General features: G+C 43.3%; 1 protein-coding gene across 2 annotated transcripts in view; it reads right to left on the bottom strand.

The window, feature by feature from the left end:
- ASPH (aspartate beta-hydroxylase) overlaps positions 1-14,615 on the bottom strand; it is a 204,228-nt gene extending 189,613 nt beyond the window's left edge. For both annotated transcript variants that reach the window (XM_086336862.1, XM_086336871.1), the window contains exon 1: positions 14,311-14,615. In XM_086336862.1, coding sequence (XP_086192988.1) covers positions 14,311-14,422 — 112 coding nt within the window. In that variant the 5' untranslated portion in view covers positions 14,423-14,615. The remainder of the gene's footprint in view (positions 1-14,310) is intronic.
- Positions 14,616-15,286: the final 671 nt, after the last annotated feature.

Raw genomic sequence — 15,286 nt, 5'->3', positions numbered from 1 at the left:
TTATGGCCCATAACATAAATGTTAAAAAAAAAAAAAAATCCATGCACGTAACACATAATTCTGGAGCACCTTTTACATTCAAGGCAGTGCGGAAGAAACACAAAAAACACAGCTTACACCATCAGCACCCTTTTGATCTGTGAGAGGGAAGTAAGACTTTCCCTGTAAATTTGTTCACACCATATTTACTGAGTGCCTACTATGCACAGACCATCATTTAAGTACTGGAGATGAAAAGAAAATGGAACATGGTGTTTACCTACACCAAACCCTAGGAGTAATTCTCCCAGCTCTAGCAAGTACTCTTGACCAGGGTGAGTGAGCTTCGACCCACCTCCCGTTTTTGTATGAACCAGGGCCTAAGAATGGTTTTGGCTTTTTAAATCAGTTGAAAAGAAATCAAGAGAAAAATGTAGTAACATAAAAAAAAATGTTAGCGACTGACTCACACTGTTGTACAGCAGAAACCAACATGACACTATAAAGTAGTTATCCTCCAATTTAAAAAATTAGGGAAAAAAAAAAGAAAATGATAGTTGTTTCCAGGGAGATCATGTGATCACCATGCCGACCTCTGATCAGAACAATCCGGGTAACCCATTACCAACCACCGGTGGTGAGACAGGCAGTGTGGAGCCAAGGAGCCCTGTTCTATGCAAAAGAGAAAAAGGCTCCTTCTCCAGCCGAGTGTGAACAGGGAAGCAAGAAACCCCAAGGCTGCCAGCTGCCATCTTGAGTCCCAGAGGAGCCAACCTCAGGATGACAGACACCGACACCGAGAAGTCATGTGCTCTGAGGACTTCCTGAACCACTGATCCTACCACAGCTGGTACGAGCACACCACATCTTTCTTAATGAAATCAATTCCTAACTGTTTACGGGGCTCTGCGTCTGGTGTCTGTTCCTAACACAGATCATAAAGTTTTTGCCTTTATGATCAAGCAAGAACGAAAGACAGCAGATGATCACAGTACAAAACTAAACATCTGTTCTGTTCAAGGGGGTATCACCATCACCATGTACCACAACTGCAGTTGTTAAGAAACGCTTACTATGCATCAGTTTGCATAAGTGTGAGTTATCTCCATTTGAGAGATGAAGAAATATTTCAAGATGCTGAGAGAGGTTTGTTGACTTACTAAAAGGTCAAAAACGAGTGGCAGAGCTAGTCCTCGGGTCCAGTGCAGTCTAATACTGTGTTGTCACACTTTTCTCATCTGCTAGAAGGCAATGGCACCCCACTCCAGGACTCTTGCTTGGAAAATCCCATGGATGGAGGAGCCTGTTAAGCTGCAATCCATGGGGTCGCTAAGAGTCGGACACAACTGAGCGACTTCACTTTCACTTTTCACTTTCATGCATTGGAGAAGGAAATGGCAACCCGCTCCAGTGTTCTTGCCTGGAGAATCCCAGGGACGGGGGAGCCTGGTGGGCTGCCGTCTATGGGGTCGCACAGAGTCAGACACAACTGAAGTGACTTAGCATTGCACAGCATAGAGGAACCCGTGGATCAATGAGGATGCTAAGACAGTACCTGCAGAGGGCGCTACAGACGCTCATGCTGGGGGTGGGGGGAGGAGGGTTGCAAAACCCACCGGAAAGATGATCAACAGGAAGGTAGAACTGATGGGGTACCTGCATCTTAACAGACACACAGGAGCCACACAGGGAAAGAGCAAGTGTGGGGCTGTCACAGAAGAAACAGCAAGGACAAATGCAGAGACCTCAGAGAGTGACCTGACGTGGGTGAATTAATATAAAGAGAGCAGTTTAAGATTGGCTAGAGAGGGTAAGCGGAGAAGGCAATGGCACCCCACTCCTGTACTCTTGCCTGGAAAATCCCATGGATGGAGGAGCCTGGTGGGCTGCAGTCCATGCGGTCTTGAAGAGTCGGACATGACTGAGCAACTTCACTTTCACTTTTCCCTTTCCTGCATTTGAAAAGGAAATGGCAACCCACTCCAGTGTTCTTGGCTGGAGAATCCCAGGGACGGTGGGGCTTGGTGGGCTGCCGTCTATGGGGTCGCACAGAGTCGGACATGACTGAAGTGACTTAGCAGCAGCAGTAGAGATCGTAAGAGGGGCAAGATCATGAGGAACCTGCTAGATGGTGCTAAGGAATCTAAACTACACCTTGAGGACCAGGAAGACTAGGCAAGGTTTTCAAATAAGCGACATGATCGAACTTACACTTTATGAAGATGACAATGCCTGAAGGATGAAATAGGACCAGTTATGAGTCATCTAACTCATTACTCCTTGGAAGGAAAGTTATGACCAACCTAGACAGCATATTCAAAAGCAGAGACATTACTTTGCCAACAAAGGTCCATCTAGTCAAGGCTATGGTTTTTCCAGTGGTCATGTATGGATGTGAGAGTTGGACTGTGAAGAAAGCTGAGCGCCGAAGAATTGATGCTTTTGAACTGTGGTGTTGGAGAAGACTCTTGAGAGTCCCTTGGACTGCAAGGAGATCCAACCAGTCCGTTCTGAAGGAGATCAGCCCTGGGATTTCTTTGGAAGGAATGATGTTAAAGCTGAAACTCCAGTCCTTTGGCCACCTCATGCGAAGAGTTGACTCATTGGAAAAGACTCTGATGCTGTGAGGGGTTGGGAGCAGGAGAAGGGGACGACAGAGGATGAGATGGCTGGATGGCATCATTGACTGGATGGACGTGAGTTTGAGTGAACTCCGAGAGTTGGTGATGGACAGGGAAGCCTGGCGTGCTGCAATTCATGGGGTCGCAAAGAGTAGGACACGACTGAGCGACTGAACTGAACTGTACTGACTGATGAGTCATCTAAGGGCTCCCCTAGTGGCTCAGAAGTATAGATATGCCTGTGATGCAAGAGATCACCTGCAATGCAGGAGACACGGGTTTGATCCCTGGGTTAGGAAGATCCCCTGGAGGAGGACATGGCAAACAAGTCCAGTATTCTTGCCTGGAAAATCCCATAAGCAGAGGAGCCTGGCGGGCTACAGGCTATGGAGTCACAAAGAGTTGGGTGTGACTGAGCAACTGAACAACAACAACAGTAAAGCACTTAGGCTAAATCTAATCAAAGAGGCATACCACTTTGGGATAAAATTATAAAAAGTCACTGTAAGACAAATATATAGGAAGTTGCACCATGTTTATGTACAGAAATACTCATTATTATATGTGTGCTCTTGTCCCAATTTGTGCAAACTCCAGGAGATAGTGAAAGACAGGGAAGCCTGGCATGCAGCAGTCCATGGGGTTGCAAAGAGTCAGACATGACTTAGTGACTAAACACACACACACATATTTGTCCCAAACTGTTCTATAAATTAAATACAATCCCAGTCAAAATCCTGAAATATTCTTCATGAAACTTAACTTGATGTGCAGATTCTAAAAAGACACAGGCAAAGAAAGGTCCCCAAACAGTGAGGACAATGATGAAAAAGACAGGATAGAAGGACCTGCCTAATTCCATATACCAGGAATAAAACAGTCACAGGTATCTAGACACAATAGGTGATACAGCAGATTAGTGTAGAAAGAAGACACTTCAACTAATGGTGCAGGACATTTTCATTATTCATCTTTAAAAATATCAGATCCCTACCCAACAATATATACAATAAAAAGCACACCCCATCGTTTAGACATCTAAATGTAAAAGGCAAAATTCAGTAGTTTATAGAAAAAAAGAAAATGTTTTATGATCTCTGTTGGAAAAGATGTCCTAAATAAAGCACAAACCATAAAGAAGAAAATAGAAAAATGCTATTATCAATGGATCAAAAATCTAAAAATTCTATTCAACAAATTATACTACAGAAAATGACAACATGAATAATCATAGACTGGGAGAAGCCCTTTATCACACAATCAAAAGGTTCAAGATAAAGAAATTCAACAAATCAAAAATGTAAATTATATAGAATTTAAAAACCTAGACAAATAGGTTATATATATATATGTATATATATTAAAAAAAATTCACAGGAAAGGAAACTCGAATAGCTATTCTCACTAGTAACCTCATTGGTGATGAGAAAAATACAAGTTTAAAACACAAACACTACTTCACATGCACTAAACTTACTAAACTTGCAATATTAAAGGTTACCAAGTGTTGGTAATGTGGTTGCTGCACACAGGTAGCTGTTTTCATGGTGGGTGGGAGTGTAAAGTGATACAAGCACTTTGAGGTTGGGGAAAAAAAGGTGATACTTGGTGAAGTTTAATATGTGTATTTGCTATGACCCAACAATTCCAATCCTAAATTATGCTCTAGGAAAGGACTTAGACATATACAAGGTAATAGACAACTCCAAGAGGGTTCAGGGCAGCAGTGTTTGAAAGAAAGCAATGAAAACAAACAAAGTGGTCCTGGACTCCAGGATGGCTAAAGAAAAAGCACATTCATATAGTGAAGAACTATATATATGAAAACATAGAGCCAGTTTGGTAGAGTCTTAAGCAAATAGTGTCCAATAGTTGACAAGTATGAGCCTATTTATAAAACTTTTGACATGCACTAAACAAACGTACGGGCTTCCCTGGTGGCTCAGTGGTAAAAGAATCCACCTGCAACGCAGAAGATGTGGGGTCGATCCCTGGGTTGGGAAGATCCCCTGGAGGAGAAAATTGCAACCCACTTCCATATTCTAACAGCTGGAATCAAGATTGCCGGGAGAAATATCAATAACCTCAGTTATGCAGATGACACTACCCTTATGGCAGAAAGTGAAGAGGAACTCAAAAGCCTCTTGATGAAAGTGAAAGTGGAGAGTGAAAAAGTTGGCTTAAAGCTCAACATTCAGAAAACAAAGATCATGGCATCCTGTCCCATCACTTCATGGGAAATAGATGGGGAAACAGTGGAAACAGTGTCAGACTTTATTTTTCTGGGCTCCAAAATCACTACAGACGGTGACTGCAGCCATGAAATTAAAAGACGCTTACTCCTTGGAAGGAAAGTTATGACCAACCTAGATAGCATATTCAAAAGCAGAGACATTACTTTGCCAACAAAGGTTCGTCTAGTCAAGGCTATGGTTTTTCCTGTGGCCATGTATGGATGTGAGAGTTGGACTGTGAAGAAGACTGAGCGCCGAACAATTGATGCTTTTGAACTGTGGTGTTGGAGAAGACTCTTGAGAGTCCCTTGGACTGCAAGGAGATCCAACCAGTCCATTCTGAAGGAGATCAGCCCTGGGATTTCTTTGGAAGGACTGATGCTAAAGCTGAAACTCCAGTACTTTGGCCACCTCATGCGAAGAGTTGACTCATTGGAAAAGACCCTGATGCTGGGAGGGATTGGGGGCAGGAGGAGAAGGGGACGACAGAGGATGAGATGGCTGGATGGCAACATTGACTCGATGGACGTTGAGTCTGAGTGAACTCCGGGAGTTGGTGATGGACAGGGAGGCCTGGCATGCTGCGGTTCATGGGGTCACAAAGAGTCGGACACGACTGAGCGACTGATCTGATCTGATCTGATCCATATTCTTGTCTGGAAAATCCCATGGACAGAGAAGCCTGGTGGGCTATAGTCCATGGGGTCACAAAACAGTTGGAAACGATTTAGTAACTAAACAACAGCAACAACAAACAAATGTATATGTATCTATACATACACACATATTTCTATACATAGGGATATAGATATATTTCCTGAGCAATTTTCATAAATATAAAATTTAATAATATATTTTATACAAATGGATATATAGTATACAATATGCAACAGAATATTATATTAAGTTATATATGACTATTACACTATATATATCATATTTGCAGCATAACATTATGTTATCTAATATATTACTATCTATATTATATGGTAGTCACTCAGTCTTGCCTGACTCTGCAACCCCAAGGACTGTAACCCACCAGGCTCCTCTGTCCATGGGATTTTCCAGGCAAGGATACTGGAGTGGGTTGCCATTTCCTTCTCCAGGGAATCTTTCCAACCCAGGGACTGAACCTGGGTCTCCTACATTGCAGGCAGATTCTTCACTGACTGAGCCACGAGGGAAGCTATATATTATATAATATATATTATAAAGCGATGTATGACAATGATTATCACAAAATGTTTAAGATTGTAAAGGGATAACACAGGAGAGGAGAAACCAAGAATTTGGTAATATTTTACTTTCTCATCTGTATGGTGGCTACATGTAAGTCACTGCATTATTTGTATCTATGTAAACATCTTAATATATAATATTACAAATAGTTTTAAAGAGCAACACATAGAAATATTTACATTCTAAAAGAGAGATGGCTCTCCATCAAAAAGCAAAATGCGTGAAATAATTTGTAAATATAAAATTCAGTAACTGACAAGCATCTTATTCAAATTGATTTGACTCAAAAAATGGAAAAGTTAAATGCAGGTATTCTTTCAATAAACACAACACAGATTTTTATTTTCATGTAAGGGGAAAAAAATTAACTCTAAATAAAATTTACCTGTGAATCTAGACCAAACAGACTTTCCAGTAGACCAATTCAGGAAAACTGAATTAAAAACAGAGTGTGAAAGACAGCGTGAGAAACTGTACAATAGCAATATAATAAACAAGAACCAAAGTGAGAGACAGGAGAGAACAAAACAGCCCTGAGTCTGCACTAGGTCATGACAGCAAAGGCTGTCAAACCTAGACAAGCTATGAGAAATAACAGTTATATAGTACTGGTGACGCAACAACATTATTTTCTCCAGTCATATTTTCTCACTCAAAATTAAGACTGATGCTTGCTGGCTCCCATGCAGAATGAGTCACGGGGTTAAATCTGTAGGAACACATGCAGGAAAGAAAGGCTGGCATCTTTCCAAGCACAGCAACAGTCGTTTCCACTCTGCACTAACTAAACACCCCCCACCACCACCCCCAGGCCCTATCCGCGTTAAGAGCATGGAGAGCATCCATGGCAGATGAGGAAGGCCACGCTACAGCCAGATCGACCAGGCGAGACACCTGGATTTCCAAGGGGGCCAGAGACCAGCCCCAAGCCTTCAGAAGATCTTGTGTAAGTATCTTTTCTAAAGACTTACTCACCAAGTAGCCTCAACATTTCCTCTGAGTCTAAAGGAACTTATGGTTCCCAGGGGAAAGGATGGGGGGAAGGGATAGTTAGGGAGTTTGGGATGGACATGTGCACACTGCTGTATTTAAAATGGATAACCAACAAGGACCTCCTGTATAGCACAGGGAACTCTGCCCAGTGTTATGTGGTGGCCTGGAGGGAAGGGGAGCATGAGGGAGAAAAGATAGCTGCGTATGCAGGGCTGAATCCTTTCCTGTTCACCTGAAAACTACCACAATATTGTTTGTTAATCAGCTATGTGTGCGTGCTAAGTCACTTCAGTTGTGTCCAACTCTATGCAACTCTATGAACTGCGGCCCACCAGGCTCCAGTGTCTGTGGGGTTCTCCAGGCAAGAATACTGGAGTGGGTCACCACGCCCTCCTCCAGGGGATCTTCCTGACCCAGGGATCAAACTCGCATCTCTTACATCTACCTGCATTGCCAGGCAGGTTCTTAACCACTATCGCCACCTGGGAAACCCCAATTGACTATACCCCAACACAAAATTTTAAAAAATTATTTTTTAAAACAAATTTCCTTTGATTCTAATAGGTTATCTACAGCAAATTTGTCCTCAGGCGTCATCAACCTGATCAGAACTAAGTTAGACTCAGTGATCTGCCCTTAAAAGATATCCACATCAGCCAAAGGTAACCAAGACATACCCTTGAAAAGCAAATGTTAAATGCAGAGCAAATGCCTGAAGCACTCTCATTAAAAAACAATAATGACTAATGAGGAAATACTACCTTGGCTCCTAGCGCTAGCAGAAGAAACCGCTAAAGCAATGGACTTCAGAACAAGGCCTCTACAGTGGCACGTAGAGATGAGGAGAAGGAAGAAATGAACATCCTAATCTCTGGTCCTCTAGTAGAAACGGCCAGATCTGCAGGACTAAACACCAGACACGTATCCACCAAGATTTATATTCAGAGCTGCACAGATGCTTGAGCAGTGGATACTGGAGCACAGGAGGAGCCTGAGCACCCCCACCTCTCCCAACAGATGGCTGAGGCTTTCCCAGGGATCTGGGTAAACCGTAGATGGGTTCTCTGTACATACAGAATTTATTAAAGGGAAGCTAATTTTAAAATGTTCTGTTTATCTTAGGACAGAATGAAATGAAACCACACAGGAGATGCAGAAATACCCCCAGACACGAACTAACTTGTGTATTTTCAGAATATTAAAGCAGTATGCTGGAGTAACATCAAAAGACTGAAATAGATCTGAGCTCTAGTAAGAGAAAACAGTGCAGCTCCAGAAGGGATCTGAGGGTAAATCCTAAACTTGAAGGCTGACGTGCACCCCAGAGGCAGCCAGAAATGTGTCAAAGGGTACTCAGAACCCGCTATGAACATGACTTCTAGGACATCCACTTGACTCAAACAGATGCTACCCTGTATGACAAAAATTCATTTCCTAAATCATAAAAAATGTTTCAAGCATGCAATAGCCTGCTTAGTTCTACAGCCTTATATATTCTCCAAAGTTTCATAGGCACCTTTACCATTACGGGTACTTTGATGAAAAACCTGAGCAACAGAAAGGCATATAGAATTGATTTTAGGGCTGTCACAACCCTAATAATTCTTTCCATTAGAGACCAGGTTTAAAAATTTTGAGTGACCTGCTACACAGTTCTTAAATGGCTATGAATCCAGGTCATCAGATTTTCCCAAACTACAATGTCCTTCTGGAGAATAAAAAAAAAAAATGGGCGGGGGGTGAGGGGTGGGGTGGGGGGCGGGGCAGATATTCTACTGGGACCAAAGAACTCAGAGGTTAAATTTTCAATAGTAACTAAAAATAGAGTGGAAAGCTCACATGATTCTTAATCCAAGCTACTCTGTTGCCAATCAGATGAAAATGAGAATCTCTCATTGTCTAGTAATCTCTCTGAGACACATGATTTTAAAGTAAAGCTAAAGTATAGATCTCTCCTTTTACTTCCGAAACCCAGGTTAATGTTTGGTCATTTAAAAATTGTGTGCAAAGGACTTCCCTAGCGGTCCAGTGGTTAAGACTTCACTTCCAGTAGAGGGGTTGCAGGTTTGATCCCTGGTCGGGGAGATAACATCCCACGTGCCTTGTGGCCAAAAAACTAAAACATTTTTTAAAAAGACAAGAAAGAAAAGAAACAATACTATAACAAATTCAATAAAGACTTTTTAAAAAAGGTAACTATGTTGAAAAATAATAATTATGTGTTCAAGAATTCCCTCCCAATACTTTTTAGCACTTGGTTCCATACAATCTGAGCTGCCCTGTGGCTTAGACAGTAAAGAATCCACCTGCCAACATAGGAGCCGAGAGTTCGATCCCTGGGTTGGGAAGATCCCCTGGACAAGGGAATGACTACCCACGCCAGTGTTCTTGCCTGGAGAATTCCAGGGACAGAGGAGACCCACCATGGGGCCTCAGAGTCGGACACAACTGAGCGACTAACACTCATTTTTCATACAATCTGGCCAGTTGAAACTGCTGTTCAAATGAACACAAAACAGCACACAGTTCCTCTGGTGGAAGAATTATGGCCTTCCTATCTTTTCATTCTAGACTGACTCACAAACGATTAACTGGCACAAAATGATTAAAGGAAAAGAATTTCACCAAGGCCTCCTCGTTCAATGGAGTCAGAGGGCAAACAGAAATGTATTGTGTCTGTTAATTACTAAGCAGTCTAAGATATATTGAAAGCAATAAGGAAGAAAAAAATTCTAAATGATTAACATGCATCAAAATCAAACATCTTCAAATGTATAATTTTACAGATAGTTCATCAATGCATTTAATTCTAAATACAATCAGCCTAAATAAGACTGCTGCCGCTGCTGCTAAGTCACTCCAGTCGTGTCTGACTCTGTGCGACCCCATAGACGGAAACCCACCAGACTCCCCCGTCCCTGGGATTCTCCAGGCAAGAACACTGGAGTGGGTTGCCATTTCCTTCTCCAATGCGTGAAAGTGAAAAGTGAAAGGGAAGTCGCTCAGTTGTGTCCGACTCTTAGAGACCCCATGGACTGCAGCCTACCAGGCTCTGCTGTCCATGGGATTTTCCAGGCAAGAGTACTGGAGTGGGGTGCCATTGCCTTCTCTGAAATAAGACTGCTAGGGCCTGACTATTACTACTAAATTTCAAAACCTGCTGTTAGAGACTGTGACAGAATTAAATAGCAGTGGCTGAGCATTTTAAATTAGTTGTCCATCAATGGTTCATTTCCTTCTCCAGGGGATCTTCCCGACCCAGGGATCGAACCCCTGTCTCCCGCATTGCAGGCAGACGCTTTACCCTCTGAACCACCAGAGAAGCCCTCTGAGTATGTACAGGGCTCTTAAATTTAAAAAACAAGTAGATGATACAGCTGAAACTTGAAAGAGGAAAAAGTGTTCTACAGTGACACCTACTGGTGAAGTGTGATGTGGTGGCACAACACTATTAGACAAAGGAAATAGATGTTTACATCCCCTAGCAAGTTAGAAGCTACAGGGAAAGACTGAATGACATTGCAAAGGGAAACTCTAAACAAAAGCATTATATATACCAGGGTCTGTAACTACAAAATAAGTATAAAAGCACATCATGATCCCTGTTGATCAAAGATCTTCAAATCAATAAATCTGAAAGAGGTTTCCCTTGGCCTCAGTTGGTCAAGCAAGTCAGTTTTTCTTATGTGTGAGTTAAAGGTAAATGGAGAAGGCAATGGCACCCCACTCCAGTACTCTTGCCTGGAAGATCCCATGGACGGAGGAGCCTGGTAGGCTGCAGTCCATGGGGTCGCTGAGAGTCGGACACAACTGAGCGACTTCACTTTCACTTTTCACTTTCATGCACTGGAGAAGGAAATGGCAACCCACTCCAGTGTTCTTGCCTGGAGAATCCCAGGGACGGGGGAGCCTGGTGGGCTGCCATCTATGGGGTCGCACAGAGTCGGACACGACTGAAGCGACTTAGCAGTAAAGGTAAATACTTCCCAGGAGGTGCAGTGGTAAATAATCTGCCTGCAATGCAGGAGGCTCAGGGGAATCATGGGTTTGATCCCTTGTTTGGGAAGATCCCTGGAGTAGGAAATGGCAACCCACTCCAGTATTCTTGCCTGGAAAATTCCATGGACAGAGGAACCTGCCAGGCCATGGTCTACAGGGCCGCAAAGAGTCAGACATGACTGAGCACAAACACACACAAAGGTAATATGTTCAATTTACTCGTTTCTTTCATATTTTAAAGAATAAAACTGGAAAAGGCAAACTTGAGCTCTGCAAAAAGCTAAGCATTTTATCAGTTTTCAATTTAAGCTGAAGGCTTAAATAAAAAGCAGACACCTGCTTTAAAAATCTAACTTTGATATAAACCTCCAAGTTTCAGTTTCAAAACACCACGTTTGAAAAAAATGACCACCAAGATCAACAAAAGTCCAGATAATCACATTTTCCCTAAAATGAATGTTTCAAAGGACTGGGTCCTCTTCCACTCTACTTTCACATACAAATGTTAGAAATAATAACGTTTAATGTGACTAGTGTCATCATGTCCTTCAGAATCTCAATGTAAAACAACTCAAAAAACATTAGCTGAGCCCATGTACTTCTTCTCAAACTAAGATTTTCAAACATGCTGTTTCAAATACAACTGTAGTCAAAAGTTAACTGGTGATACCATAGGAAGCATATTTTTCTTTAAAAAAAAAAAAAACAGGTGTAATATGCCATAGAGAGCTAGAAAGAAAAGATAATCAACTTCGACTCCAAGATTCCCATAAAATCTTACAAATTAGAGAACCTAAAATCCAGGAGATGGTGAGGGGCAGCAAGGCCTGGTGTGCTGCAGTCCATGGGGTCGCAAAGAGTCAGACACAACTTAGCCACAGCACAACAAAAATCCAGTACAATGGTCAAATGAATAAGAGAAAACCTGGTTTTAGTCTTGGATCATCCAATAATCAGATGGGTTTCTAAGAAGTATATAACCTTTAAGGATTCAGACAATCTTTCCAGGCCTCGTGGTAAGGCCGCAGCCAAGATTCCAGTTTCTGTGATTTCCCCAGCATGTGGTATTGACTTGGGCATCAATGTGTACACATCAATGACAGACAGATACAGCAAACAAATAGAAGTGGCTCCATCTTTCCGGTATCGGATCACACGTTCCACTGCAATGCAACTGCTTACAACAGAAAGAAACCTCCTTTCATCTCCTGTGCCTTCCACGTGGCACACAGTCAGAACTCATCACTGACTGAAAAAAAAAAAAAAATAGCTGCGGAAAAAGAATGCTCGTTATGTAACAAGCGAGACTCCAATGTCAACTGTCTGTGGATATTTTGCTGGTAATACAGGTACCTCTCTCATTTCCACATTCTCTTTTATATACTATGTCTGTTTCACAACAATTACAGGATCAATGTGTAAAATGCTTAAAAGGCTGTAGATCCTCAAATAGGATAGAACTTGCTCTAAAATGCTGGAATATCAAAGTTCGAATGTGTTCATTTTGGTCCTAACATTTCCTAAATGTATCACCTACCTGTTAAAACTGATTCAGATCTTGAACCACTGGGGATGGGGATACAATCAATACACACTGTCGATGCTAATTCTCACCAACAACAGGGCATTTAATAAAACAACTGCTTCAGATATAGTCAAACCTCTCTACCCAGAATTGCAAAAGGCAAAGTCGATGCTAATTCTCACCAACAACAGGGCATTTAATAAAACAACTGCTTCAGATATAGTCAAACCTCTCTACCCAGAATTGCAAAAGGCAAAGTGGAACAAAGATGATGTGCTTTGCTTGTAAATGGCTAAAAAACTTTTGAAAACAACATTAAAGTGTCATTCATCAGCTTTCTCTACTTCGAGCTGAAGTTGCATGAGTTCTTCTCATTTAGATATTTTAAAAAGTGTAGCCAGAGCCCGCCCTTCATCTACCCTTCTGCCTGTTTAAGTCAACTGACTGGCATTAAGGTCAAGTGACAAAGGAATACAAAGTTTACTTATGTCAAAGGTGAATTAATATGTTTTCTGTGGAATTCAAACTATCTTTTTTCTCTACAATACAAAATATTAGTTCTCAGAGTGTAAATTTATTCAATGATTTCAACTGCACTATTTTCATCATTTAAATTTAACTATTTAAATTCATTCACTCATCAAATAATTTTTTATTGAGCATCTATTAATGGCCAGATTCATTCACTCATCAAATAATTTTTTATTGAGCATCTATTAATGGCCAGACTCAAAGAGTTGGGAAAAGGAATCAACCAGAGGGAATGTGTGAGACATGAAGGCAATACACATGAAAACAAATAATTTCAGAGAGTGGTAAGTGCTATTTAAACAAAAGCTCTTTAAAGGATGACTATAGTCTTCTGATTTACTCTTTTGATACAAGTAAATAACATTCCTTGCAGACCTCAGGAAACAAAGAATCTAGAATCATTTTAAAAGGGAAAGTTTATAGCTCAGATTCAATACACATGTGGATTGCAGTTTTAATATTCTAAATATGAGTCAAAGGAGGTATAAAAGAAACGAGAACCACTGAAATATGAGATGAAACAGATTTACAACATCTGTTCTCTCTCTCTTTGCTGGATAAGCACAGAAGGAGAAAGGTGAATATCTTTTTTTTTTTTAGAGAGAAGACAAAGGGAAAAAAATAGAGAAGCTTGCCCAGTACTTATGGTATTCTGTTATATTTAAAGGCAACTACAACGCACGATAAGAAAGCTACATAAAGGCAAAAATATTTAAAATAATCTTCAAGAATATTCAAATCACTCCCCTCTCCCCCGCCCCACACACACATCCCAGCAGCCTTATTCTGCTTTGGGCTGCACTTAAAAGCTGCTGGTTTGGCAAGAACTTATTTTCTGACTTTGGCTCATTTCCAAACTCTCCAAAATATGCACGGCCAAGGTAAACTGTTTCTCTTACGCCTATCATCAATTCCACAGCGAGCCAAGAAGGAGTGGATCGACACAACCTCCATCTCGGCTGCGCACTGCAGGTGAGGGAGCGGCCGGGAAGGGGCTCCCTGCTCTGCCCGGCCCCTCCAGCCCACCCGCCAGGCCCACCGAGCACGGCCTCCGCCCCGTACCCGGAGGAGGATGGAGGAGGCGCTCGGCGGCATCTGGGGAGGTGGACTCGCAGCGCTCACGCCCCCCACCCCCAACGGAGCCCCATCCTCCGGGCCACCCGGACCCCGGCTCTGGAGCGCCTCTGACCTCTCCGGGCCCCGGGGCTGCTGCTGCCGCCGCTGGTGCAGCCGGTCGGACTGCCAGAGCTGCTGCTGCTGCTGTTGCCGCCGCCGCCCTTGGCATTCTTGCGCGGGGCCATCGCGCGCACCGCTGGAGCAGGCAAGGGTGGGGGGCTCCCTCCGGGCGTGGGGGGCGCGGGCGCTGCAGCGGGTGAGGGCCGCAGCTCCTGAAGCTGCACGGGTGTCTCGGCACCGCCCGCAGCGCCTCCGAGGACTTTTCGCCCGCGTGCCTCCGGCGCGCGCTCGGTCCTCGCCTGCTCGGAGCTGGTGACTGCCCTCCCGGCGCGAGAGCGCGCCGCTCACCCGCCCTGAGGCCACGCCCCCGTCCGGCGAGCCCCACCCCTCCCCGCCCACAGAAGGCTGAGTGACGGGATATACAGCCAGTCACAAGGGCCTCTATGAGGGGGCGGAACCGTGCCGCGTTTCCCCGCCCCGCTGCAGGCTTAGGGCTGCTCTGGCGCGACGCTGCGGCCTGTGAGAGCCAGCAGCTTTCGACTTTCCAGTCTGTCCTGGTCCTTTGGAACGTGGCAGACGTGGAAGGCAAGAGAACTCTCGCGAGCTTTGGCGGACCCTGTACAATGGGGATGGGGCGGGGCGGGCGACACGTGTGCAGCGTCTGGATTAGAGCTCACCCTCTCCTGGCTTTTCACCGGGAATTTTGTTCGTGTCCCACTTCCCTGTGCACACAGAAAGCCAAGTGAGGCAACGTCCCTTCTTGCGAAAAAACTGTATTTGTCAGTATTAATATTACGACATTTCTGAAATGGTAATGTTAGAACTAACTAAATGCTTAAGCCATACGCAGTTGGTTTTAAAGCAGGGAGTTACTTCTTTTGTGCCATCAGCGTTTTCAGATCTTAGTTAAGAGGTGCAAATGTAAAGCAAAAAGTTCGTTTCCTTGCCCTGCTCCGCAGCCTCTATCTGCAATCTCTCTCTGCAGCGCT

The sequence above is a fragment of the Bos grunniens genome, chromosome 14 (genome assembly GCF_055505025.1).
Source record: "Bos grunniens cultivar Pamir isolate PY7600 chromosome 14, Bosgru_T2T1.0, whole genome shotgun sequence".
NCBI classification, from domain to species: domain Eukaryota; kingdom Metazoa; phylum Chordata; class Mammalia; order Artiodactyla; family Bovidae; genus Bos; species Bos grunniens.
Note: the sequence above shows the minus strand (reverse complement) of the source record. Positions and strands in the feature narration are given on the sequence as shown.